This window comes from Elephas maximus, chromosome 4, assembly GCF_024166365.1.
Source record: "Elephas maximus indicus isolate mEleMax1 chromosome 4, mEleMax1 primary haplotype, whole genome shotgun sequence".
NCBI lineage: Eukaryota > Metazoa > Chordata > Mammalia > Proboscidea > Elephantidae > Elephas > Elephas maximus.
In genome coordinates, this window is record NC_064822.1 from 22,147,794 (window position 1) to 22,161,369 (window position 13,576).

The 13,576-nt window shown below is 37.2% G+C and overlaps 1 protein-coding gene across 2 annotated transcripts in view; it reads right to left on the minus strand.

Annotated features, from left to right (window-relative positions):
• DYNC2I1 (dynein 2 intermediate chain 1) overlaps positions 1–13,576 on the minus strand; it is a 188,936-nt gene that overhangs the window by 128,039 nt on the left and 47,321 nt on the right. Inside the window, exons 2-3 of one of the 2 annotated variants that reach the window (XM_049881682.1) lie at positions 7,169–7,256; positions 5,895–5,997 (exon numbers count right to left, since the gene is read on the minus strand). In XM_049881682.1, coding sequence (XP_049737639.1) covers positions 5,895–5,997; positions 7,169–7,202 — 137 coding nt within the window. In that variant the 5' untranslated portion in view covers positions 7,203–7,256. The remainder of the gene's footprint in view (positions 1–5,894; positions 5,998–7,168; positions 7,257–13,576) is intronic. The other variant, XM_049881681.1, reaches the window with a different exon arrangement.

Below are 13,576 nucleotides of genomic sequence, written 5' to 3' on the forward strand. Positions count from 1 at the left end.
GCACATTCCTCACGAGTATCTTTTTATGTCTTATAGTCCAGTCTAATCTTTGTCTGAAGAGTTGGCTTCAGGAATGGTTTTAGTTTTGAGCTAACAGACAGTCCAGGGGCCGTGTCTTCCTGGGTCCCTCCAGTCTCAGTCAGACCATTAAGGCTAGTCTTTTTACTAGAATTTGAGTTCTGCACCCCACTTTTCTCCTGCTCCATTATGGACTCTCTGATGTGTTCTCTGTCAGGGCAGGTATTGGTGTTTGCCAGGCACCATCTAGTACTATTGGTCTCAGGCTGATGCAGTCTCTGGTTTAAGTGGCCCTTTCTGTCTCCTGGGCTAATACTTTCCTTGTGTCTTTGGTGTTCTTCATTCTCCCTTCTCCACCTCGGTTGGGACCAATTGATGCATCTAGATGGCTGCCTGCTAGCTTTTAAAACCCCAGACGCCACTCACCAAAGTGGGACACACGAACATTTTCTTAATAACCTTTGTTATGCCAATTAACCTAGATGTCCCCTGAAACCATGGTCTCCAGAGCCCCGACCCTGCTACTCTGTCCCTTGAACTGTTTGGTTGTATTCAGGAAACTTAGCTTTTGGTTTGATCCAGCTGTGCTGGCTTCTCTTGTATTGTGTGTTGTCCTTCCCTTCACCTAAAATAATTCTTCTTTATTATCTGGTTAGTGCATACCCCTCTCCCTCCTTCCACACCCTCACAGCCATCAAAGAATGTTTTCTTCTGTGCTTAAATATTTTCTTGAGCTCTTACTATAGTGTTTTCATATAATATTTGTCCTTTTGTGACTGACTAATCTCACTCAGCATAATGCCTTCCAGATTCATCCATGTTATGAGATGTTTAGCGAATTCATCCTTGTTCTTTATCACTGTGTAGTATTCCATTGTGTGACTACATCATAATTTGTTTATCCAGTCATCCATTGATGGACACCGAGGTTTCCTCCATCTTTCTGCTGCAGTGACCATGGGTGTGCACATATTTATTCGTGTGATGGCTCTTATTCATCTGGGATATATTCCAAGGAGTGGGATTGCTGGACCATATGGTAGTTCTATTTTTAGCTTTTTAAGGAAGCGCCAAATCGATTTCCAAAGTGGTTATTCCATTTTACATTCCTGCCAGCAGTGTGTAAGTGTTCCAGTTTCTCCACGACCACTCCAACATTTATTATTTTCTGTTTTTTGGATCAATGGTAACCTTGTTGGGATGAGATGATATCACATTGTAGTTTTGATTTGCATTTCTCTAATGGCAAAAGATCGTGAACATTTCCTCATGTATCTGTTAGCCACCTGAATGTCTTCTTTGGTGAGGTGCCTGTTCATATCCTTTGCCCATTTTTTAATTGGGTTATTTGTCTTTTTATTCTTGAGATTTTGCAGTATCTTGTAGATTTTAGAGAATAGACCCTGATCGGATTTGTTGCAGCCAACAATTTTTTCCCAGCCTGTACGCTGTCTTTCTACACTTTTGGTGAAGTCTTTGGATGAGCATAAGTGTTTGGTTTTTAGGAGCTCCCAGTTATTTAACCTAGTTTCTTTTCTGGTGTTTGTGCATTTTTAGTTATGCTTTGTATTCTGTTTATGCCATGTATTAGGGCTCTTAGCATTGTTCCTTTTTTTCCTTCCATGATTTTTATCATTTTAGATTTTATATTTAGGTCTTTGATCAATTTTGAGTTAGTTTTTGTGCATGGTGAGGTATGGATCTTCTTTCATATTGTGCAGATGTATATTCAGTTATGCCAGCACCATTTGTTAAAGAGACTGTCTTTTCCCCATTTAACAGCATTTGGGCATTTGTCAAATACCAGCTGCTCACAGGTAGATGAATTCACGTCTGGATTCTCAATTTTGGCCAATTGGTCTATGCATCTATTGATGTACCAATACCAGGCTGCTTTGACTACCATGGTGGAGTAACCCATTACCCATTGCCGTTGAGTTGATTCTGACTCATAGGACCCTATAGGACAGAGTAGAACTTGCCCCATAGAGTTTCCAAGGAACACCTGGTGAATTCAAACTGCCGACCTTTTGGTTACCAGCCATGGCACTTTTAACCACTATGCCACCAGGGTTTCCAGTGGTGGCATAACAGGTTCTAAAATCAGGTAGTGTGAGCATTCCCACTTTGTTCTTCTTCAGCAATGCTTTACTTATCCAGGGCCTCCTCTTTTTCCATATGAAGTCGGTGATATGTTTCTCCATCCCATTAAAAAATGCCATTGGAATTTGAATCAAGATTGCATTGTATCCGTAGATCGCTTTGGGTAGAATTGACATTTTCACAATGTTGAGTCTTCCTATTCATGAGCAAGGTATGTTTTTCCACTTATGTAAGTCTCTTTTGGTTTCTTGCAGTAGTGTCTTGTAGTTTTCTGCGTATAGGTCGTTTACGTCTCTCGTTAGATTTATTCCTAAGTATTTTATCTTCTTGGGAGCTACTGTAAATGGTATTGATTTGGTGATTTCCTCTTCAAAGTTCTCTTTGTTGGTGTAGCGGAATCCAACTGATTTTTGTATGTTTATCTTGTATCCTGATACTTTACTAAAATCTTCTATTAGTTCCAGTAGTTTTCTTGTGGATACTTTGGTGTTTTCCGTGTATTAAATCACATCACCTGCAATTAGAGATACTTGTACTTCTTCTTTACCAACTTAAAAAAAAACTTAGATGCCCTTTATTTCTTTTTCTAGCCTCACTGCTCTGGCTAGGACCTCCAACACAATGCTGAATAAGGGGAGACAAAAGGCATCTTTGTCTGGTTCTCATTCTCAAAGCCAATGCTTTCAGACTCTCTCCATTTACGGTGACATTGGCTGTTCGTTTTGTATAAATGCCCTTTATTATGCTGAGGAATTTCCCTTCTATTCCTGTTTTGCTGAGATTTTTAATCATGAATAGGTGTTAGACTTTGTCAGATGCTTTTTCTGCATCAATTGAAAAGATTGTGTGGTTCCTGTCTTTTATTTAAGTGATGGATTATATTGATTTTCTAATGTTGAACCATCCCTGCACACCTGGTGTGAATTCCACTTGGTCATAGTGAATTATTATTATTATTTTGATACGTTGGTGAATTCTATCAGCTTGAATTTTGTTGAGGATTTTTGCGCTGAAGTTCACGAGGGATGTTGGTCCGTAATTTTCCTTTTTTGTGGTGTCTTTACCTGGTTTCAGTATCAGGGTTATGCTAGCTTTACAGAATAAGTTTGGGATTTCCACCCTTTTTCTATGCTCTGAAATACCTTTAATAGTCGTGGTGTTAAGCCTTCTCCGAAAGTTTGGCAGAATTTGCCAGTGAAACCGTCAGGGCCAAGGCTTTTTTTTTTCTTTCTTTTGAAGTTTTTAAATTACCTTTTCAATCTCTTCATTTGTTATATGTTTATTTAGTTGTTTTACCTCTGTTTATGTTAGTTTAGGTACATAGTGTATTTCTAGAAACTTCTCCATTCCTTCTAGGTTTTCAAATCTGTTAGAATACAATTTTTCATAGTATTCCGCTATGATTCTTTTAATTTCATCTGGGTCTGTTGTTATATTGCCCGTCTCATTTCTTATTTCGGTTATTTGCTTCCTCTCCTGTTTTTCTTTTGTCAGTTTGGACAATGGTTTATCAATTTTGGTGATCTTTTCAAAGAACCAGTTTTGAGTCTTGTTAACACTTTCAATTGCTCTTCTATTCTCTATTTCGTTTAATTCTGCTCTAATTTTTATTATTTCCTTTCTTCTGGTGCCTGAGGGCTTCTTTTGCTGCTCTCTTTCTATTTGTTCAAGTTGTAGGGCTAATGATTTTATTTTGGCCCTTTCTTCTTTTTGGATATGTGCATTTGTTGCTCTAAACTGACCTCCGAGCACTGCTTTTCTGTGTCCCAAAGGTTCTGGTAGGAAGTGTTTTCATTCTCATTTGATTCTGTGAATTTCTTTATTCTGTCCTTAATTTCTTCTATAACCCAGTAGTTTTTGAGCAAGGTATTGTTCAGTTTTCATGTGTTTGATTTTTTTTTTCCTTGCTTTTTCTGTTACTGATTTCTACTTTTTTGGCTTTATGGTCAGGAAAGATGCTTTGTAATATTTCAGTGCTTTGAATTTTGTTAAGTTTTGCTTTACAGCCTAATATGTGGCCTATTCTGGAGACTGTTCCATGTGCATTGGAAAAGAAAGTATATTTGGCTGTTGTTGGGTGGGAGTGTTCTGTATATGTCTATGAGGTCAAACTGGTTGACTGTGGCATTTAGATCTTCCATGTCATTGTTGACTTATTTCTGGATGTTCTGTCCTTCACCGAAAGTGGTGTGTTGAAGTCTCCTACTATTATTGTGGGCGTGTCTATCTCTCTTTTCAATGCTGTTAGAGTTTGTTTTATGTATTTTGGAGCCCTGTCCTTGACTGCTAAGGATTTATTACAGTTATGTCCTCCTGGTGTATTGACCCTTAAATCATTAATATAGTGTCCTTTCTTCTTTATCCTTTGTGGTTGATTTTACTTTAAAGTCTACTTTTTCAGAGATTAATATTGCCACTCCTGCTCTTTTTTGGTTGTTGATTGCCTGATATATATTTTGCATCCTTTGAGTTTTACTTTGTTTATGTCTTTAAGGTGTGTCTCTTATAGGCAGCATATACACGGATTGTGTTTTTTTTATCCATTCTGCCACTCTCTCTTTATTGGTTCATTTGGTCCATTTACATTCAGCATAATTATTGATAGGTATGAGTTTAGTGCTGTCAGTTTGATGTCTTTTTTGTGTGTGTGTTGTTGACAGTTTCTTTGTTCCATTTAATTTTCTGTGCTGAGTCATTTTTTTCTATGTATTTTCTTTTCATCGCTGTTGATTTTGTATTTGCTGAGTCTTCATGTTTTTCTTGTTTTTTATTTTGATGTTCGTGATTGCTAGTTTCCTTTGTGGTTACCTTAATATTTACCCCTTTATCTAAGTTTGAACCAATCTTTTATTTCTTTATATCACTTTGAATTCTTCTCCACATGAAAGACCTGTTAGTACTTTTTTTAGTCCCTCTTTTTTCATTTAATTTTGTCATCTTTTACATATTGACGTCTCTGTTTCCCTATTTTGGGTGTTTTAGCTTTGATTTATTTTTGTTACCTCTCTATCTGGGTTGACATCTGGTTGCTCTGTCCTGTGTTCTAGTCTTGGGTTATTATCTGATGTTATTGATTGTCTAAACAGTGGAATCCCTTTAGTATTTCTTGTAATTTTGGTTTGGCTTTTGCAAATTCCCTAAACTTCTGTTTATCTGGAAATGTCCTAATTTCACCATCATATTTGAGTTTTGCTGGATATATAATTCTTGGCTGGCATTTTTTTCCCTTCAAGGCTTTATATATGTCATCCCATTGCTCTCTTGCCTGCATGGTTTCTGCTGAGTAGTCCAGGCTTATTCTTACTGACCCTCCTTTGTAGATGACTTTCTGTTTATCCCTAACTGCTCCTAAAATTCTCTATTTTTGGCTTTGGCTATTTAGATTATACTATGTCTTGGTGTCTTTCTTTTCGGGTCTACCTTGTGTGGGGTTTGATGAGCATTTGGGATAGATATCTTCTCATCTTTTGCAATATTGGGCAAGTTTTCTGCCACCAAATTTTCAACAACTCTCTGTTTTTCTGTTATCCCTCCATGTTCTGGTACTCCAATCACTCATAGGTTATTCCTCTTCATAAGAGTCCCACATAATTCTTAGGGTTTCTTCATTTTTTAAAATTCTTTTATCTGATTTTTCCTCAAATAAGTTGGTGTCAAATGCTTATCTTTAATCTCACTAATTATGACTTCCATTTCCTCAATTCTGCTCCTTTGACTTTCTAAGGTATATTAAAACTCCATAATACCTTTAGCAAATTTCCCAGTACACCTACCTTTGCTTAAGGGCCTGATTCCGGCCCTTTTGACGGTGTGAGGCTGTTACAAAATCCATGAAAATTCCACAGATAGGGGCTTTGGGAGGGGACTTGTTTGCATCTGTATAAAATAGAAATGTTATTTTTGTGAAAAACTGGTATATTTCTTTTAAACAAAAAAAATCAAGAGTAATACAATTAGAAGCATACACAGCAATCATATTCAATAAACTCTTCACTGGAAACAAATGATAAAAATCTTCCACAAGCATTTTAGAGGCCTGTTTCTCCTAATTTCTGCTAAAGTTTTCAGGTAACAAGGCAAATATTTACTGATTATCTATTGCATGTGTCTATTAGAGTTTAGAAATACTTAAGAATTACTTAAGATGCAGTCCTGGCCCCACTTCCCCAAAAAAGATTATAACCTAATAAAGGAATTGGAGCACAAATATACAAAATAGCTGAAAAATAAAAACAATGTAAATTAATACCAAATCCATTATTAAATATATCAAAAAGTACAAAACAAAGGACCTTTTAAGTCAGATAATTATCTGACTGACTTAAAAGTTTCCATCTACCATGAACAAGTCTATGCACTATCATTAAAATATATTAAAGGGTTATCTCCTGATAGATGACAAGTGTTCCTCAATGCACCTCTTTCTCTTCTGAGCACTTGTGCAATTTCTTGCATGTATTTATCCATATATTTATTTGTTTACATATTTTTTCAATTGCATCTGAATCTGTCTTCTTGTTTCTTTTGGATTTCTGTTTGAATTTAACAAAAGCAGAATAAACACTCCTACCATCTTACAGTTTTTATAAAGCTTTTATAACCCTCAGAACACTTTCACATGTGTTATCTCATTTGATCCTCACAACAAATCCATGAAGCAAGCGAAGCAGAGGCGTGTGGTACAGTGGAAAGTATGCCAGATTTTGAGTTAGAAGATCTGATTTCAAGTCCCAGTAGTGCCAATTACTTGCTTTATGACTGTGAGAAAGTTATTTTATCTCTGTGCCTCCATTTTTTCATTGACAAAACATCTTCCCTACAGTACCATTATGAGGATTAAACCAGGTCATGTATATAAAAAGAATTCTACTAACTGTAAAATACCAGGTAAATATTAATAAAGGTTATTGTTCCAGCTTTAAAAATGAGGGACCTGGTAGACTTGTTTAAAGTCACAGAATTAAGATTAGAATAAAGACATTCCTAGACCAGAGCTCTCCACCTCTGTGCCAATAAATACTATTGACTGACCAAGTAAACAATTTACCTTTCACAGGTGTATGAACTCTTTCAAACACCATGGTGTAACTCTAGTGCACTGGAAAAAGTTATTTATCAAATGGCTTCCTATTGCCCTGAAAAAGGATAAGGAGTACAGTTCATAACCAAACAGCTTAATCATCACAGGAAGCAGGCAGGTATTTTACACAAAATAACAGCATAATGTCTAAAGGTAGCCGAGTAAGATAAAGAAAACTAATACCGTCTATAACCTACTAGATAATGATGATGATAATAATAATAATACTTAATATATATTAGTGCTTAGTATCTGCCTGGCACTCTTTTAAGCACTTTACATGTGCTAACTTATTTAATTAATCCTCACAATAACCATAAGAAAGTCTTATCCTTATTTTACAGGTAAGGAAACTGAGGCACAGAGAGGTTAAGTAACTTCCCATGGTCACAAATAATAGAGCCAGAATTTGAAAACAGTCTGACTCCAGAGCCTGCACTATTAACCACTACTCTGTGTTATCACAGTCTAGCTCAACATTAAATAGGGCGGAGTAGCTCTATCTCTTTAATAGTGTATAATTCTTTCAAATGAAACAATACCAAAAAGTAATATCTTATGTCTGGGATTGTAAATTCTAATCTTTTACAAGGATATAATGCAAACCATAAATGTGGGAAGTGAATAATGAAAATAGGTTATACGATGCTAAGAAAGAGGGGAACATTAAGAATAAAATTTTGGGAGGGGGAGTCAAAAGCACTATAGACAGAAACACCATGCTGCCCCTCTGCAGCAAAGACCCGAAAAACTAAGTAAAATACATGCAAACGTCAATCCTGGAACCCTAAGCACCAAATGAAGGAATAAAGAACTCAATCAAGCACCAAATGGAATAAGAAACTGAGAGAAAACAGAGAAAGAGGAGAGCTACAGAGTGGAGGTCCCATATCAGCTAACATGGCCAGATTTGCCATCTTGGACTTCAGCCACTGAAGAGTGCAGACAGGGAGTACAGAAAGCCAACTCCACGGAGCTCCCAGCAGAAGACAAAGCATCCGGTAAGCAGGAAGACAGTCTTTCCCATTCCACACCTTTCTTCCCTCTATATGGTCCCTGCTGTTTGCCAACGTGCCAGTCGCACAGCTGGAGAGACACTAGCTCACTGCAACCAGGGCCCGCCCCGCCCCCATCAGCCAGCCCCTTCAGCACCATTTCTTTTTTGTTTGTATCATGGTATTGCTTTTTTGGCTTTTTTGTTGTTGTTGCTTCTTTCTTTCTCTCTCCCTTCGTCCTTTCCCCGGCCCAGCCAGCCTATGTGCCATCCCCTTCCCTTCTTAACAGGCTGTAATTGTTTGGTTTGTTTTCTCTTTTTCTTTTCTTCTTTTTCCTGTGTTTTTCTCTCTCCTTTCCTTTCTCCCGCCAACCCAGCCCTGTGCACCAACCCTTCTGGAGAAGCCATGCAGAACAGTTCAGTTGGAGAGTCACTGAGCATGTCATCCCTGGATCTACATCACTGTCACTGACCAGCTCCCTCAGTGTCATTTTATTTATTAATTTATTGTTTGGTTGGTTTTTTTGTTTGTTTTCATCTTTTTTATTATTGTTTCTATTCTCTCTCTTCCTTTTTCCTTTCCCTTCTTCCATCCACCTAGCATGCTGTGCCACCCCCAACTTCTTGGTGGGCTGTGCTGTACCACTTGGCTGGAGACCCTTTGGCACACAACATCTCAGGGTCTGCACCGACCACACAGGCCAGCTCTGTCAGTGCCATATTTTTTATTTTTCTTTATTTTTTTCCCTTCTCCTTTTCCTTTTCCCTCCCACCTAGGCCCTACACTGCCTCTGCCCCTTCCTAACAGTTCATGTGTTGTCAGCCAGTGAAAGAAATGTCAGCTTGCTGCCACCCCAATTCTGCCCTGTCCCCAACAGCCGGTGCACTCATTTCTTTTTTGGTGTTGTTATTATTTATTTATTTACTCTTTCCTTTCCTTTCTCCCACCCACCTACCTAGTCCCATGCACCACCCACATTGCTTCTCAACAGGTTGAGCCACACCAATCAGCTAATGGGCCACCAGCACACGGCCTCACCAGTCTGACCCACGCCCACCTACCAAATCCATTTTATTTACTTTTTTCTTGTTTCTTTACTTCATTTTTTGCCTTTTCTTTTTTCTTTTGCCTTTTTTTCTCTCTCTTCTTTTCCTTCTTTTAACCACTTGCTTAGCTCCGCACTTCACATCCTCTCCCTTCCCTCCTGCCTACATACACCATGTGCTGAGTGCCACACTCCCAAGTGGTACCAAAGCAGTCCCCCAGACCCTGCTCTGCACTGCCCCCAAAACCCGCTCCATCACCCCACGTTCACGACACAAACAACTCATCCCTGTCCCTCCATCTCCGCTGGACCCAACCTGCTGCACCATAGCTGAGTGACCAGCCCTGCCCACCAGGACAAAATGGTAGGAAGTATGCCCATAGTAGAGCAAGCAACAAAACACACCCAGCCTACCAGCATAACCAAATAAAACAAAAAAAGGTGATGAAATAATCAGATCTACAATCAATAAATGAAGAAAATAATTCCTGAATGCCTTGGAGACAGCAGACAATATCAAAACATACAAAAAAATAGGAGGCTGGCTCCAGAAAGCAACCAAAATAAAACAACAGGTGACCTTCTGCTAGAAGAAAAGGCACTGGAACTACATGATAGGGAATTCAGAATTCTAATATTCAAGGTTTTCCAACAGATTAAGGAAAATGTAGACAAAAATAAGGAAAACATAGACAAAATCACGGAAAAGACAGACATAACAATGGAAGAAATCAGGAAAGTAATTCAGGAGTAAAATACCAAAATAAATAAACAACTAGAAATCCTACAAAAACAACAATTAGAAATCCAAAAGATAAAGAACAAGATTTCAGAAATGGATGGGGCAATAGAATGTTTTAGGAGCAAATTTGAAACAATGGAAGACAGGATCAGCAAAACTGAAGACAAATACTTGGATACCACTTTGAGGAAACATCAGAGAAAAGAACAAAGAAAAATGATGAAACCCTGAGAATGATGTGGAATACAATCAAAAGCAAAAATCTGCATGTGATCCGAGTTCCAGAACAGGGTGAGAACACGGAAAACACAGAGAGGATCATTGAAGATTTGCTGACAGAAAACTCCTCTAACATCATCAAAGACAAAAAGGCAACCATCCAAGAAGCTCAATGATCCAGTAAAGGATAGGTCACAGAAGAAAAACACCAAGACATAATAATCACACTAGCTAAAACTAAAGACAAAGGAAGAATCCTGAAAGCAGCTCGAGAAAAATGATAAGACACAAACAGGAAACAATAGACTAAGCTCTGATTACTAGGCAGAAACCATGCAGGCAAGAAGGCAATGGGATGATAATATATAAAATCTTGAAAGAAAAAAATTACCAACCAAGAATAATATATGCTGCAAAATGCTCCTTCAAATATGATGGTGAATTAGGACATTTGCAGATAAACAGAAATTAAGGGAATACATAAAAACCAAACCAAGCTTACAAGAATTATTTGACATAGTCCTTCGGTTTGAGAACGAACAGCGTTAGACAACAACCTGAGTCTAGCATATAAGACTGCATCAGCCAGATAACAACCTAGAAAATGAACTCTCAAGGATAAAACAAAAATAAAAAATTAACAACAGGGAACCAGAGACTTCAATCTATAAATGACAACAACACCAGAAAAATAAAAGAGGGAATAAACAGTGTAGATACAGAACTTTCAAATGGAGAAGAAGTCAAGGCTTTATCAAATAATAAAAGACTGGTTTAAACTTAGGAAGATAGGGGTTAATTTCAAGGTAACCACAGAGAAACTAACAAACCTACTCATCCAAATAAAGAAGAAAATCATAAAGTCTCAATAAACACAAAATCTACAAAAACGAAAGAAAAAAAATCACAAACAAAAGTAATTCAACGCAGAGGAGTAAGAGGAACAAAAAATTTCAGCACCACAAAAAAAGCACTAGAAAATGACAGCAATAAACTCACACCTATCAGTAATCACACTGAATGGAAATGGCTTAAATGCACCCATAAAGAGACACAGAGTAACAGAATGGATTCAGAAAACAAGATCCATCACTGTGCTGTCTAAAAGAGACACATCTTAGAAACAAAGACATAAATTTATTAAAAATCAAAGGATGAAAAAAATATATATCAAGGAAACAACAACCAAAACAGAGCAGAAATGACAATACTAATCTCTGATAAAACACACTTTAAAATAAAATCCACTATAAAGGACAAAGAAGGGCATTATATAATGATTAAAGGGACAATTCACCATGAAAACATAACCATAATAAATATCTACGCAGCCAACGAAATGGCTTCAAAATACATAAAACAAACTCTAACAGCACTGAAAAGAGAAATTGATAGTTCCAAAATAATAGTAGGAGAGTTCAACACATCACTCTTGGTAAAGGACAGAACACCTAGAGAGAAACCCACAAAAAAAAACAAAAAAACACAAGCTCATCTCAATCAATGCAGAAAAGTCATTCAAAAAAGTCCAACAGCCATTCCTGGTAAAAAGTCTCAATAAAATAAGTATAGAAGGGAAATTCCTCAACATAATAAATGACATCTTTTTTTATACGAAACCAACAGCCAACATCATTCTTAATGGAGAGAGGCTGAAAACATTCCCCCTGAGAAAAGGTACAAGACAGGGATGCCCTTTATCACCACCCTTATTTAACACCGTGCTGGAAGTCCTAGCTAGAGCAATAAGGCAAGGAAAAGAAATAAAAAGGCATCCAAATTGGTAGGTAAGAAGTAAAACTGTCATTATTTGCAGATGATTTGATACTATACACAGAAAACCCAAAAGACTCCATGAGAAAACTACTGAAACTAACAGAAAGATTCAGCAGAGTAGCAGGATACAAGATAAGCATACAAAAATCAGTTGGATTCCTATACACCAATAAAGATAACTACGAAAAGGAAACCAGGAAAACAATATCATTTATAATAGCCCCTAAAAAAATAAAATACTTAGGAATAAATCTAACCAGGGATGTAAAAGACCTATGCAAAGAAAACTACAAAACACTACTGCAAGAAGTCAAAAGAGAAAAAGAAAAAAAAAAAGAAACCAAGAGACCTACATAAATGGAAAAACATACCATACTCATCAATAGGCAGACTTAACATTGTGAAAATGTCAGTTCTACCCAAAGCAATCTACAAATACAATGCAGTCCTGACCCAAATACCAACAGCATTCTTTAAAGAGATGTAAAAATTAATCATTAACTTTATATGGAAAGGAAGAGGCACAGATAAGTAAAGCAGTATTGAAGCAGAAGAATAAAGTAGGAGGACATGCCCTACCTGAACTCAGAACTTACTACACAGCTACAGTAGTAAAAACAGCCTGGTACCGGTACAACCACAGATACGTTGACCAATGGAACAGAACTGAGAACCCACCTATGGTCGGTCACTTGATCTTCAACAAAGGTCCAAAGTCCAACAAACAGGGAAAACACTATCTTTTTAACAAATGGTGCTGGCAAAACTGGATGTTCATCTGCAAAAAAATGAAACAGGGCCCATACCTCACACCACTCACAGAAACTAATTCAAAATGGATCAAAGACCTAAATACAAAACCAAAAACTATAAAAATCATAGAAGAAAAAATAGGGTCAACTCTAGAGGCCCTGTTATACGGCATTAACAGGGTACAAACCATAACTAATGACACACAAACAATAGAAGACAAGCTAAATAACTGGGGTCTTCTAAAAATTAAACATTTATGCTCATCAAAAGACTTCAGCAAAAGAGTAAAAAGAGAACCTACAGACTGGCAAAAAATGTTTGGCTATGACAAATCCAATGAAGCTCTCATCTCTGAAATGTATAGGAAAGTCCAATACCTCTACAACAAAAGACAAATAATTCATTTAAGAAATGGGCAAAGGATATGAACAGACACTTCACCCAAGAAGACATTCAAGCAGCTAACAGATACATGAGGAAATGCTTGAGATCACTAGCCATTAGAGAAATGCGAATCAAAACCACAATGAGGTACAATCTTATCCAAACATTACCGGCATGAATCAAAAAAAAAAAAAAAACCCAGAAAATAACAAATGTTGGAGAGGCCTCAAGGAGATTGGAACTTTTATGCACTGCTGGTGGAAATTCAAAAAGGTACAACCATTTTGGAAAATGATATGGCACTTTCCTAAAAAGCTAGAAATAGAAATACCATATGATCGATCATCCCACTCCTAGGAATATATCCTAGAGATATAAGAGCTATCACACAAATAGACATATGTATATCCATGTTCATTGCAGCATTGTTCACAATAGCAAAAAGATGGAAACAACTGGGA